This window comes from Coloeus monedula (assembly GCF_965178545.1).
Source record: "Coloeus monedula genome assembly, chromosome: 22".
In the NCBI taxonomy this organism is placed as follows: Eukaryota; Metazoa; Chordata; class Aves; order Passeriformes; family Corvidae; genus Coloeus; species Coloeus monedula.
Window position 1 is genome coordinate 7,060,583 of NC_138802.1, and position 13,478 is coordinate 7,074,060.

Sequence of the window (13,478 nt, forward strand, 5' to 3'; positions counted from 1 at the left end):
ATCAATACCCACTCCACATCTGCAAGGTTTTATCTGCGGGGAGATCTGCTCCCTGTCCATCACCGGGACTGACAGCCGTCCCTTTCCCTCCCTCTCATCCCCGTCCTCTCCCTTTCCCCGTGCCTTTTCCTGTCCCAAATCCATCCCGTGGGCTCACACTTGGCGCCAGGAGCTTTCAGCTCCCTCTCCCGAGGTCACCTTTGTGGCAGGGAGCAGCAGGGAGAGGTCCCGAGGCGTTGGGGAGCCCAAGGTTGATGCACAAAGACCCTCCTGGATGAAAGCAGCAGCTCCCCCCTCACCTCCTGCTGCTGCCTCCCTCCCCACCCTCCTCGGCAGCTCCCCCCCGTTCCCCCCCGGGACGTTTCATCACTCTCTCCCCTACTTTAAAAGAAGGGGAGTTAAAAAAATGTAATTAATTCCCTCCGTTTCTGAGCTGGCCCTCAGGGCCTCTGGCCGTGGAAGCTGCGGCAGGGGAAATGTGCACCCTTTATGATAAACGGAGGCGGCTTTGGGGAGGGAAGCGCAATTAGGACCTTCCAGCTGGGCAATCAGGATCCGGGTTTTAGGGCGGGGGGGTCAGGAGGGGCTGGAGGGGCACCCGAGTGATGGGGAGAGATAAGGGATGGAGAAGGGGAGGGCAGCGCCCAGGTTCGGTGGCCAGGCCTTGGCCAGCTGCTGCTCCTCGGTGGCTTCCGAGATCCACGGGACATCCTCGGAGTGGCCATGGCTCCTTCCCTGCCTTGGCAACTTCCCAAGGCCACCGGGTGACCCCCATTGACTCCTGGACATGGCAGGGACACATCTGGGGACACAGCCAGGGACACATCTGGGGACACATCACACTCAAGGACACACATGGGGACACGGTGGGGACACATCCAGGGACACAGCCAGGGACAATCCTGGGACACATCCAGTGACAGACCCGGGGACACATCCAGGGACACGGAGGGGACACGTCCAGGGACACACTGAAGACACAGCCAGGGACACATCTGGGGACACATCACACTCAAGGACACACATGGGGACACGGTGGGGACACATCCAGGGACACATCTGGGGACATGTCAAGGGACACACTCAAGGACATCCGGGGACACATCCCGGGACACAGTGAGGACACACGCGGGGACACGGTGGGGACACACTCAGAGACACAGTAGGGACACATCCTGGGACACAGCCATGCCCAGGGTGCTTCAGTGCTCCACAAACGCGAGCCGGGGGACACCAGGGCTCTGAGGAGACCAAACCCCAGCAGACGCGGGGCTGGGGCGGGGCAGGAATTGCCTGGGATGTGCCTGGGATGTCCCCGGGCTGTCCCTGGGATGTGCCCGGGATGTCCCTGGGATGTGCCCGGGATGTGCCTGGGATGTTTCTCGGGAATGGGGAGAAATCCTCCCTCTCTGGGAAAAAAGGCTGGGAATGGGATCAGTTGGACCCTTTGGAGCTACACCAGGCAAGAAGGAACGGGGAGAAATCCTCCCTGTCTGGAAAAAAGCTGGGAATGGGATCAGGGCTGGGACTTTTCAATGCCACACCAGACAAGAAGCACCGGGAAATTCTCGGCCGGGGAGGCTGAAATCTCTCCGGGCTTCAGCTTCTGCACTGCTCCCACTTCCCAGGGCACGGAAAATCCACCTGCTGGGAAACCCGCTGGATCTCCGGGATTTACTGAGGACAAGGACCAAGCTCTCCCGCTTCCTCCAGGAGGGAACTCAGCCCCTGCCACCCGTGGCTGCTCCAGGTCGTGCCCTGCCCTCCCAGACAGTTTTTGGGGTGAACCCAGCTCAACCTTTCCCATCGTTCTTTCCTATCCCGCTCCGTTCATCTGCTCCTGCTCCCCGGCAGAGGGAGAACCCTTCCCCACATTAAAGCTTTTTGATCTCCGTGGATTCATTTCCACTTGGCGGGAAGAGGAAGAGTCGATTATTCCGTACATACATTAAACGGGAACAAAATGAAGAGGTGACTGCAGGACGACTGAAAGCCGAAGAAAGAGTTCGGAGGAGATAAATACACTTTCCCCAAAGATCTCCACTTGAAAGGAGGATAAATATATGCAAATATGCCCCTAGGTAGGACTAGAATGGCTCGTGTGGCAATCGCTAGCGCTGCACTCACAAAACCAAGCAATTAATTTCGAATAGCTTCTAAATCACCAGAGCCAGCCGAGCTGGATCCCAACGCTCCCAACCAAGCACCCACTAAATTCTCTTTGCAGTCGAGGATTCACACCTGCTGCACCTGGGAAAATGCCTGAGCCAGGGTCGGGATGCAGCTCCTCACATCCCAGACAGATTTTGGAGCAAACTGGAGCTCTGTGATGGGGGTTGGTGGGCGTGGGGGTGTTCCCGAGGCTCCTGGAGGTGTTTTCCAAGCCCAGCGATCCCCTCAGCCTCCCTCCAGGGTGACCTCGGTGACCTCGAGCACAGCCCTGGCCCTCCCGGGTGTAACCGAGGCTGTGGTTGGAGTCTCCACTTGGATTTTGGGAGGATTCAGGGATAACAAACCCGGGCTGCTCCTGGGGTGTTCATCCCCCTCCACGAGCCGAGAGGAGCAGCAGAGGAGCTCCCACAACCCCACAGCTCTTCCAGCTACCAGGCTGCTGTTGGGGAGCTGTGACATCCCCATTTCCTGCCCCAAACCTCCACTGGGAAACGTGTGGAGAGCTGGGAACGGGACGCGACGTGCCCGAATCCTTCATTCCCTACATCCCCCTGGGACAGGGCACACCGGACCCCTCCGAAGTGGTCCCAAACAGCAACCAACCAACCCAGGAATGCCATCGGCGCCTTCCCGCCATTTTAAACATCCCAGGGATGTTCCAGCGCCGGGGAAAAAGGGGTCTGGGATACGGCAGGTGACATGGAGATGAGTCTGTGCCCTACGATGGCCCTGCTCCGCTGGATGGATGGGAAGCTGCCACACACTGATGATGGAGAGGGCTCAGGGAGGTGCCGGGGGTGGGATGGAGCCGGGAATGCGATGGCAAAGCGGAGCCACAGGGGCTGCCCGAGGGAGCAGGAGGAGGAGGAGGAGGAGCGGGGGAAAGGTGGTGGGAAGTTGTTACCTGATTGTTCAGGGCTATGGTGAGGTTCCAGCGGGAGCACTGCATCTTGTTTTGGGCACCCTGCTTCTGTAGGGATGTACAAATTACAGACAAGGTCTGAGGAAAAGGTTCTAAGCTACACAGAAAGAATGGGAAGGTCTCGGCTGGAGGGGGAAGAGGAACGGCTTTGGAGCGGGTGCTCTGGGAAGGAGCAGCGGGAATCCCACACGGGAATCGGAAGCACCACGGGGTCAAACGTCCCCTAAGGGCTCTTAGAAATCCCTCGGGAGAAGCGACGTTCGGAGGGGAAGAGTGGGAATTAGTTAAAAACTGCTTGGTCCGGAAATGTGAGCCACGTCCCGGGCTTTGGGACACCCAGCTGGGCTTTGGGACACCCAAGTGGGCTTTGGGACACCAAATTCAGCTTTGGGATACCAAACTGGGCTTTGGGACACCCAAGTGGGCTTTGGGACACCAAATTCAGCTTTGGAACACCCAAGTGGGCTTTGGGACACCAAACTGGGCTTTGGGACACCAAATTCGGCTTTGGGACACCAAATTCAGCTTTGGGATACCAAACTGGGCTTTGGGACACCAAACTGGGCTTTGGGACACCCAACTGGGCTTTGGAACACCCAACTGGGCTTTGGGATACCCAACTGTGCTTTGGAACACCCAACTGGGCTTTGGGATACCAAACTCAGCTTTGGGACACCCAACTGGGCTTTGGGACACCCAACTGGGCTTTGGGACACCAAACTCAGCTTTAGGACACCCAGCTGGGCTTTGGGACACCAAACTCAGCTTTGGGATACCAAACTGGGCTTTGGGACACCCAAGTGGGCTTTGGGACACCAAATTCAGCTTTGGGACACCCAACTGGGCTTTGGGACACCCAAGTGGGCTTTGGGACACCAAATTCAGCTTTGGGACACCCAACTGGGCTTTGGGACACCCAAGTGGGCTTTGGGACACCCAAGTGGGCTTTGGGACACCAAATTCGGCTTTGGGACACCAAACTGGGCTTTGGGACACCCAAGTGGGCTTTGGGACACCAAATTCGGCTTTGGGACACCAAATTCATGTTTGGGACACCAAACTGGGCTTTGGGACACCCAACTGGGCTTTGGAACACCCAAGTGGGCTTTGGGACACCCAACTGGGCTTTGGGACACCCGACTTAGCTTTGGGACACCCAACTCAACTTTGGGACACCCAACTGGGCTTTGGGACACCGACCTCAGCTCAGGAACACAAGCCACGGTCCCTGGCACTGCGACACCAAACTCTGCTGTCCCCCGGAGAAAAGCAGGGGGCAAAGGCCTGGCCAGGCTGGATCAGCAGGGAGGAAACACAGAGAGGCTTTGTGGGGTGGGGTGGGGCTGGGGGAGGCCAGCGGGGTCCCAGGTCTGTGGCCATCGATTTCAGCGACCGGGAAAAGCCAGGAGAGAGCAGCTCCTCCCTGCCAGAACTGGGAGGGACTCGAGCGCCTCGACACCCCAAACTCTCACAGGGCTCCGATGTCGGGCACTGGCGGGCAGCTCCCCTCGGGGAAGGGGCCGTTTGTGCTCTACCACCCACCAGCACCATGGCTTGTCTCGTGGCACAGCAGCACGGAGCGTTTTCCCCCATTTCCTCGGGATTGCCGCGATGTTTTATAGAGGAAAACCAGGATAAGGCCCAGGATTCCCCCATGTGCCGCTCAGCGGACGGAGCTGCCCCGTTAAAATCGTCCCGATTTTTAAGTCACCAAAAGTCACCCAACTCCATCCTGGTGCTGCTTCCGTCCTCCACGGATTGAATCCTACGCTTCTCCGTGAATGTATTGGAAGGGAAAATGTCCACGGGAAAATCCCCCTGGTGAAATGCAAAGTGTCTCCAGGACACTTCACCCCGCGTGTCCGTGGCAGGAATGCGAATCCCTGTTTGTGGAGTTTGGGAACAAAATCACCCGAGATGGGAAAGCAGGAGGGCAGAACCATGGGAAACTGGAATTCCTAAACACTCCCAAACCAATGGAAGGATTTAGGGTTGGAAATGGGCCGGGTTTGTGGCTTCTGGGTCTGTTTTGGGTAAGCTCAGACTGGCTGGGGTCAGGCGGGGAAGGAAAAGCTTTGGGGGCTTGGTGAGGGATACGAAACGCCAAGAAAGACACAAACACAGCCCGAGGTTCCCTAAAATCCTGTCCTAAACCTGTGGCCGTGCAGTGAAAGCGGCACCGAGGGGACCCCATGCAGCCCAGCCGGGTCTCAGCGAATTCCAGCTGCTTTAGGAACCTCTCTCATTCCTCTTGGAGTCCGACAAAGCCAAACCCAAATTTACGCCGAGGTCTCCTGTTCACCTCCTCCCTTTCCTTCCCTCCCTGGTTTCATTCCCATTCCCTTTCCTGCCCCTGCAGCCCCCGCGGTGCTTCCAAACATTTCCTGGGATGCTCTGAACCCTCTTCAGGCCCCTCTGCACCCACTTTTCTCTGAGAGTGTGGGGGAGGCTCTGTCAGTTCTGTCCAACCCTAAGAATGACCAAAAAAGGGCCAAAAGTGCTGCAGATAAAACCGAGGGATCATTAAAATCCCTCCCAAAAACCCCAGCAGGCGCAGGCTCCCAGGAATACCCAGAATTTATGGGATTTACCCCTTCCGTGAACAGCCCCAACCCAACCCTGGCACGCTCACCCACTCCCAAATTCTCCCTCCTGGTCCTTGAACCACGAGTGGGAATGGGCATGAACCACGAGTGGGAATCCTGGAGCGGTGGAGGAGGAGGAGGAAGAGGGTTGATTGTGCATGAAGGATTTGTGAAATGATCCCAATTCCCCTCTCGGCTGAAGGGAAAAGCCAGGCCGGGCTGAGCCGTGCCCGTCACGTCCCCGCTGCCGGGCGGCAAACGAGTCCTGACGCACAATTGGGATTTATTAAATGACATCCAACAACTGTCTGTGAAAGGAGCTGCACCACAAAGAAACCCCCGCGGCACCGCCGGGCCCCGGGCGAGGCTGCTCCGTGCGCTGATAGCCCCGCTCCGTGCGCTGATAGCCCCGTGTGCTGATAGCCCCGCTCCGTGCGCTGATAGCCCCGTGCACTGATAGCCCCGCTCCGTGCACTGATAGCCCCGCTCCGTGTGCTGATAGCCCCGCTCCGTGTGCTGATAGCCCCGCTCCGTGCGCTGATAGCCCCGCTCCGTGCGCTGATAGCCCCGGCCCCGGGCTCCTCTCTGCCTCCCTCCCTCCCTCTCTCTGATCAATCCCGGCTCTAATCAGTTAAGGCCCGGCTTAAGCGCGGTGTAAGGGACACCCGTTCAGCCCAGGCGCTCCCGGCGTCGATCGGGAGAGGTCACGGGGAGAGATTTCCGAAATCCCAGAGCTCGTTCCTGCCCCTCAGACGGGAGAAACCTGGCAGGATTCACTCGCCCCCACCCCAAATTCTGCTCGGTCCTGATCCCAAACTCCTGGTTCCGAACACCACGCGGGGTTTGGATCCAAACACGCCCGTGCCGGCCCCCGTCTGAGTGACAGCGCTGGTGAGTTCAGCAAGTGCAGCGCTGGCCGAGCACCGAGCACCGAATGGTCCGAGCTGGCCAAGGAAAGGGAAAATCCCATCGCGAGCTCCTGGTTTGCTGCTTTCCCCATTCCAGGAGTTTTTTAGGGTGAGGGTTTCTCTTCCCAGCTCGCCCCAAAGACTGAGCAGGATCCCAGGCGATGCTCGGCTCTGGTTGGGTTTTCTGAGGCCGCCACAGTGGGAGGGAATTTTTAAAGTCAGGACCTCTTTTTCCTTCACCCAAAGGAAGATCCCAGCTCCCGAATCCAGGGAAATGCCTTTCCCAGCCCTGCACGGCGCCACGTGCTCTCCCCGTGCTGCTGGGGAGCACTGCGGTGTTTCAGGAGGCAAATACGACCTTCTAAACCCTCCCAGAAAATCGGGAATCAGGGATAACGGAGCTACATCCACCACGGAGCAGAGCCTGGAGTGTAAACAAACAGTGGGAAGGAAATGGGATCCCGGCTGAAAACCGGGATAAAGGAGCACCGCCCCTGGAGTTCGGATGCTCCAGCTCAGCCACCTCTTCCCCTGCTCTGCTCCAGGCTTTTCCTTTCCCTCCAGGAAGGGCCATTCCCAGAGATGGTCCAGGGAAAAAGGAGCCCTTTGTGTTCCCTCTTTGTCATCACCTCCACACTGCTCCTGCCCCGCTGGATCCCAAACAGCCCCAGCTCCCTCCCGAAAAGGAGGCTGCGGACCCCTGGGCGGCCGAGGGCATTTCCGGGCAGGGCAAGCAGTGCCCGAGCCTATTCTGAAACCCCAGAGCTCATTCCTGCCCCTCGGATGGGAGAAACCTGGCAGGATTTACTCCCTTCCCACCCCAGATTCTACCTGGTCCCGATCCCAAACTCCCAGCTCCGACCAGCACGCGGGGTTTGGATCCAACCCTCCCCCCCCGCTCTGGATCCCGTCTGACTGGGCACTGCCCCACCAGGAACTGCGGGCAGTGGGAATAAAACCCTGCAGGATTGATTAAAAACGGTGCAGGCACACAAAGAGCAGAACAAAATCTTTCCCCCGCAGCGATAAGAAAGCCCCGAGGGACCGGGGTTTAGATCCTATCCCTCCCCGAGTCCTCCAGCTCTCCAAAAGCCCTTTGGATGGAGTTTTCCTGCGGAGTCGGAGGTGCTTAATTAAGCAGGGGCTGAGATTAATCCCTCCCCGGGTAGTTCGGCTCTGCCGTACCTGGGGTAGCGGCGCAGACCTCGCTGGATTCCCGGTGATTATTTATTTGTGTGCTCATCACAACCCGGGGAAGCTTTTGAACAGCGAGGGAGGAAAACAGAAGCTCCTGGCTTTAACACCTCACCCTTCCTGCCCGTTCGCCGGCCACAATTCGGGTTTTTGGCCACCTCTGAAGGTGCTCGGAAATGAAATATCTTTTAGAATTACAAAGCCAAGCAGTCTGGAGCATCAGAGCAACGAAACGCCTCTTTTCAAGCCCATCTTTTTTCTCACGGGCACCACCGACGGCCTCGAACGAAGCGATTTTTTGAGGGGAAAAAGATGCCCTGATGGAAGGCGGCTGCCTCGTTGAAATCAAACCTTTCCCGAGGCAAACAGCCCCGCATCCACCGGCCGGGATGGGACTGAGCTCACCCCTCGCTCTCCCGGACCAACGCCAGAACTTTATTCCTTAACCCCGCCACTCCCGGCTGAGCCGCGAGTTTTTAAATGGAAATACCTTGACGCAAAACCTGCCCCCAAAAAATTGGCAAATCCTCCCTCCGTGCCCGTCCAAGGGCAGGAGCGCGGCTGCCACTCCCTCGACGGCTCGAGCAGAGTTTTTGAGGCGTCTCCTGCCGCAGAAGTTTAAAAGCGCACAAGGCACCGCTGATCCCGAGATAAATGGTGGAAAAAGGATTAGAGCTACTTAGCGGAGGAGAGGGAAGACTCAGGAAGGGCTGATCGCCTCCAAGATATGACTATTTAAAGATAATGATTGCATAAATTTAATTAATGCGTTTTCATGCCGCAAATGGCCGTTTTGTAATTAATGTATCTGGCCTCGCTAAGCATGGGAGATCACATCTCCCGCCCCCTCCCCTCGCGAGCCCCCCTCCGCCTCCCGTTTAATGAAAGACAGAGAGCAGATGACAGAAACAATTTGTCAGCCAGCGCGGGTGTCAGATGCCTAATTGGTTGCGCTGAGTTAGCGGGAAGTGAAGGGGGAGAGGGTCGCGCCTGGGAGGGGGGGGCTCTTCCCTCTTTATCCCGAGCTCCGGGGCTCGGTGTCTGCGCTGGGGGCGGGGGGAGCGAGGGGCCGAAGTGTTTCGTGTTAATTGCTGGCGATTAGGACACAGATTGGCTGTGGCAGGCACTGGGCAGTGACAAGCAGGGGACGCAGCGCGCACAGCTGCCACATGTCACCGCGTCCTCGCTGCCGGCAGCGGCGACACCGCCCGCGGTCCTGGCCCGGCTGCCCGGCCCCATCCCCGTCCCATCCCGCTCCGAGCTCGGATCCCAGCTCAGAGTAAGCGCGACCTCGGCACGGAGTTTGGGGCTCTGGGGAAAAGTTAAACTCCCAAAAACCAGAGCCCGGCCTGGGTTTTCCCTGCCCTGAGCACCATCAGGGAAAATCTCCTTGTCCCGTCTGCCCCTGCCTCGGTCCTAAAACCCGCGGGATTAAGGCAAAGAGGGGTTCACGTATGGCCCAGCTGCTGCTGGAGCTTTTCAGGTGCCTTTGCACCAAGTTTGGGGCTCTGGGGAAAAGCTGAACCCCAAAAACCAGAGCCTGGCCTGGGTTTTCTCTGCCCTGAGCCCCATCAGGGAAAATCTCCGTGTCCCGCCTGCTCCAATCCCTGCCTCACTATGATTTTAAAACGGGCGAGATTAGGGAAAAGCGGGGTTCGTGTATGGCCCAGCTGCTGCCGGAGCTTTTCAGGTGCCTTTGCACGGAGTTTGGGGCACTGGGGAAAAGCTGAACCCCAAAAACCAGAGCCCAGCCTGGGTTTTACCTGCCCTGAGCCCCATCAGCTTTGGCACCTGAGAGATGCTGGGAAAATCTCCATGTCCCGCCTGCTCCCGTCCCTGCCTCACGATGAGCCAGTCTTAAACCCGGTGAGATTAAGGCAGAGCGGAGTTAATGTATGGACCAGCTGCTGCCGGGGCTTTGTGGGTGCCCGCGGGTCAGCGGCAGTAAAGCCCCGGCCTGATTAATTCTGCCCTGGTCATTATGAGGAGAAGAAAAACCTCCTGTCCGCACGCACGCACACACGAAGAAAGGGATTCTGGGGCTTCTGGAGTGTGGAGCGACCCCCAAACCCTGGCAGGATCCCGAGCCTCCCGACACCCCCGGGGAGATACAGAGCAGGAATTTGCCTCAGTTCTGCAAGATTCTGCCCTTTTCCAAGGGCTCTGAGCTGATGAAAGCACTCAACACCAGCAGCAGGCGGAGCAGGGCTCAGCTCTCCCCTTCCCCCCAAAAAATGAGCCCAGGAAAGGCCAAAACTCGAGCCTAAGAAAGGCTAAAACTCGAGGCCGAGAAAGGCCAAAACTTTAGCCAAAAAACCCCCTAAAACTCAAGCCCAAAGAAACCTAAAACTCGAGCCTAAGAAAGGTCAAAACTCGAGCCCCACAAAACCTAAAACTTAAGCCCAACAAAGGCCAAAACTCGAGGCCAAGAAAGGCCAAACCTTGGGCCCAAGAAAAGCCAAAACTCAAGGCAAAGAAAGGCCAAAACTCGGGCCCAAAAAGGCTAAAACACAAGCCTGAAAAAAGCTAAAACTTGAGCCCAAGAAAGGTCACAACTTGAGCCCAAGAAAGGCCAAAACTTGAGCCCAGTAAAGGCCAAAACTCGAGCCAAAAAAAGGCCAAAACTTGACCTGGCGCTGGGGTTTATCAGGGAGCAGGAATTTGAGCATCCCAGCCACTGCCGGGCTCATTCCAGCCAGCCTTGGGTTAAGTTAAGCCCAGCAATGAGAATTTCAGAGCACGGGGTGATTTAGGGTCTCTCTAGGCCTATCCCTGGGAAGATCTAAGGGAGTTTGATAAGGTTGGATAAGGTTTTATCAACTTTGTTTCGGTGCCACGCAGAGAAATGGGGTGGGGAGGAGGAGCTGAGAACAGAAAATGTGGGATTTCCACACTGGGCTCTGATTTAAACCCAAACCTGGCAGTCACAAAAGCAGAAGCTCTGGCTTTAAATCCCAGCTTGTCCTAGGAAAGGTTGAGAAAGGGTCAGCAGGTGATGGCGAAACGCTGTGGGAAAGATAAACAACATTTTCTTCTAGAGGGAAAAAACCTTTCTGTTGGCGTCCGTGGAAATGGGAAGGGGTGAGGGACCCAAGCTCAAACATGAAATTCTGAGGGAAAGGCCAAAATGAGACAAAACGCTGCGATTTGCAACAAAAAGCAAAATTAAAGATCCGCTCGTGATAGTTTCTGTCCTTTTGTTTGCAAAGAGGGAAGAACAAACCCACCGGGGAGCGCTGAACGGAACGACCCCGTCTCGCTCTTCCCAAATTTCCCCTTCGTCCCCAGCGATCCCGGTTATCCCTTTTCCTTTGGGATGGGGGTTACAGGTGCACAGCGGGATCCCGGTTATCCCTTTTCCTTCGGGATGGGGGTTACAGGTGCACAGCGGGATCCCGGTTATCCCTTTTCCTTCGGGATGGGGGTTACAGGTGCACAGCGGGATCCCGGTTATCCCTTTTCCTTCGGGATGGAGGTTACAGGTGCACAGCGGGATCCCGGTTATCCCTTTTCCTTCGGGATGGGGGTTACAGGTGCACAGCGGGATCCCGGTTATCCCTTTTCCTTCGGGATGGGGGTTACAGGTGCACAGCGGGATCCCGGTTATCCCTTTTCCTTTGGGATGGGGTTACACGTGCACAGCGGGATCCTGGTTATCCCTTTTCCTTTGGGATGGGGTTACAGGTGCACAGCGGGATCCCGGTTATCCCTTTTCCTTCGGGATGGAGGTTACAGGTGCACAGCGGGATCCCGGTTATCCCTTTTCCTTCGGGATGGGGTTACAGGTGCACAGCAGGACGCGGCCGTGTGTAACGAGGCCGTTCCCGTCGCCGTTTGTTCGTGTCACCTGCACACAAAGAGGAACAAATCCCCCCCAAAAAACACCAGATATTTCACATCTGGGGCCTGACCTTCTCCCCTCGGGCCTGGCTGGATGTCTGTGTCCTTCCCCAGAAAGCAAATCCAGGAGAAAAGGGAAGAGGGGGAAAGCCCCACATTCCTGAATCTTTCTTGCCCTGCAAAGCTCAGAGAGTGGAAGCCGAGCCTGGTCCCACCCTAAGAATGACCAAAAAAGGGCCAAAAGTGCTGCAGATAAAACCGAGGGATCATTGAAATCCCTCCCAAAAACCCCAGCAGGCGCAGGCTCCCAGGAATACCCAGAATTTATGGGATTTACCCCTTCCGTGAACAGCCCCAACCCAACCCTGGCACGCTCACCCACTCCCAAATTCTCCCTCCTGGTCCTTGAACCACGAGTGGGAATGGGCATGAACCACGAGTGGGAATCCTGGAGTGGCAGAGGAGGAGGAGGAAGAGGGTTGATTGTGCATGAAGGATTTGTGAAATGATCCCAATTCCCCTCTCGGCTGAAGGGAAAAGCCAGGCCGGGCTGAGCCGTGCCCGTCACGTCCCCGCTGCCGGGCGGCAAACGAGTCCTGACGCACAATTGGGATTTATTAAATGACATCCAACAACTGTCTCGTTAAATCAGGGCTCCGGCGCTGGCCGGAAGTCTTAATTTAAAGTGTCACCAACCACTGAAATCAGGCAGGGGGAGAGAGAAGGGGGCAAAAACGGGGTGGAAAAAATGGGGCTGAAAAAGTGGGAAGCGGCCGCTGATCCGCACCCACCCCCCCGTCCTGGAGCGCGAGGTGATTTTTATGCTGCTGGACAAAACCATCTTTGTTTGGCGTTCGCTTTCCGAGGGTCCCCGCCATGAACGCTTGGGCACCTTTGGGGTGTTTGAGATGCAGCGAAGGTCGAGGCCGAGATTGCCTCGCGATTGAAAACGCGGCCAGCGGTAAATTCGGTTTGCTCGCGCTGGGAATGCTTCGGCTGCTGCGCACGGGCGGCGGGGGCCGCGCGGGGGCGGGAGGCGCTCCCCCAAAATTAAATTTCAAAGTTTAATGAGTTGCGAAGGGCGCGGGATTAAAGCAGCGCGGTGCCCGCAGCGGAGCGGGGCCGAGAGGAGGGAAGAGGCAAGGAGAGAGGCAGCGAAAAAAAATCCCACCCAGCCCGGAACGTCAGGGGAACAGAGCGAGTGAAAAATGTCAGGGCAAATTGCTCTTGACAGTGTTAATATCTGCACCTCATAGCAATAATTACATGTAAATAAATAGTGAAATAGCTCTCAGCTGGAGGCTGCGCTCCGCGCGCAGATGCCACTCACAGCCAGCTGGGGACCTTTCGCTCCTCCGCGTCCCCCTCCCTCCCTCTCTCCCTCCCTCCCTCCCTCTCCGGTTTCATCTGCGCTGCCGGCAGCAGCTCCGAGCTCAGCCCTTCCCCCGTTCCCAGAGCTCCTTCCCTCCCCACATCCCGGGAAAAGGACGCTGCTCCAGCCGCTCGCCAGGGAAAAGAGGCTTTGCCGCGTCCCCGGCCGCGCTGTGGTGGGGAGAGCTCAGGGATGGCGTGGCCATCCGTCCCTCTCTGCGGGCTCCTGGGAATGCCGGCACGGCTGGAGCCATCCCAGCGCGGGGATTGCGCTCCTCTTATCGCCGAGGCTGGCTCTGTCTCCCAAGGGCACCGGGGAGCGCTCGGGCCGGCAGCGGGATGAGGGAGGACGCCTCATTTCCCCGGGAGACGCATCCCAGAGCATCCAGAGGGATTTATCCACTTGTTCTTGTCCAAGCGCAAAAGCAGCTCCACAGATTCCCCCCGTCCCTGCCGAGGGGTCACTGCGGCACTGCCCGGCCAGGA

At 57.4% G+C, this 13,478-nt stretch overlaps 1 protein-coding gene across 3 annotated transcripts in view; it reads right to left on the reverse strand.

Moving 5' to 3' along the window:
* The window catches only part of PAX7 (paired box 7), a gene marked incomplete at both ends in the record, with an annotated part of 126,562 nt that overhangs the window by 9,601 nt on the left and 103,483 nt on the right, over positions 1 to 13,478 (reverse strand). Inside the window, one exon of one of the 3 annotated variants that reach the window (XM_082295658.1) lies at positions 3,077 to 3,142. The exons of the other annotated variants lie outside the window; for them this stretch is intronic. Coding sequence (XP_082151784.1) covers positions 3,077 to 3,142 — 66 coding nt within the window. The remainder of the gene's footprint in view (positions 1 to 3,076; positions 3,143 to 13,478) is intronic. 3 annotated transcript variants of the gene reach the window in all.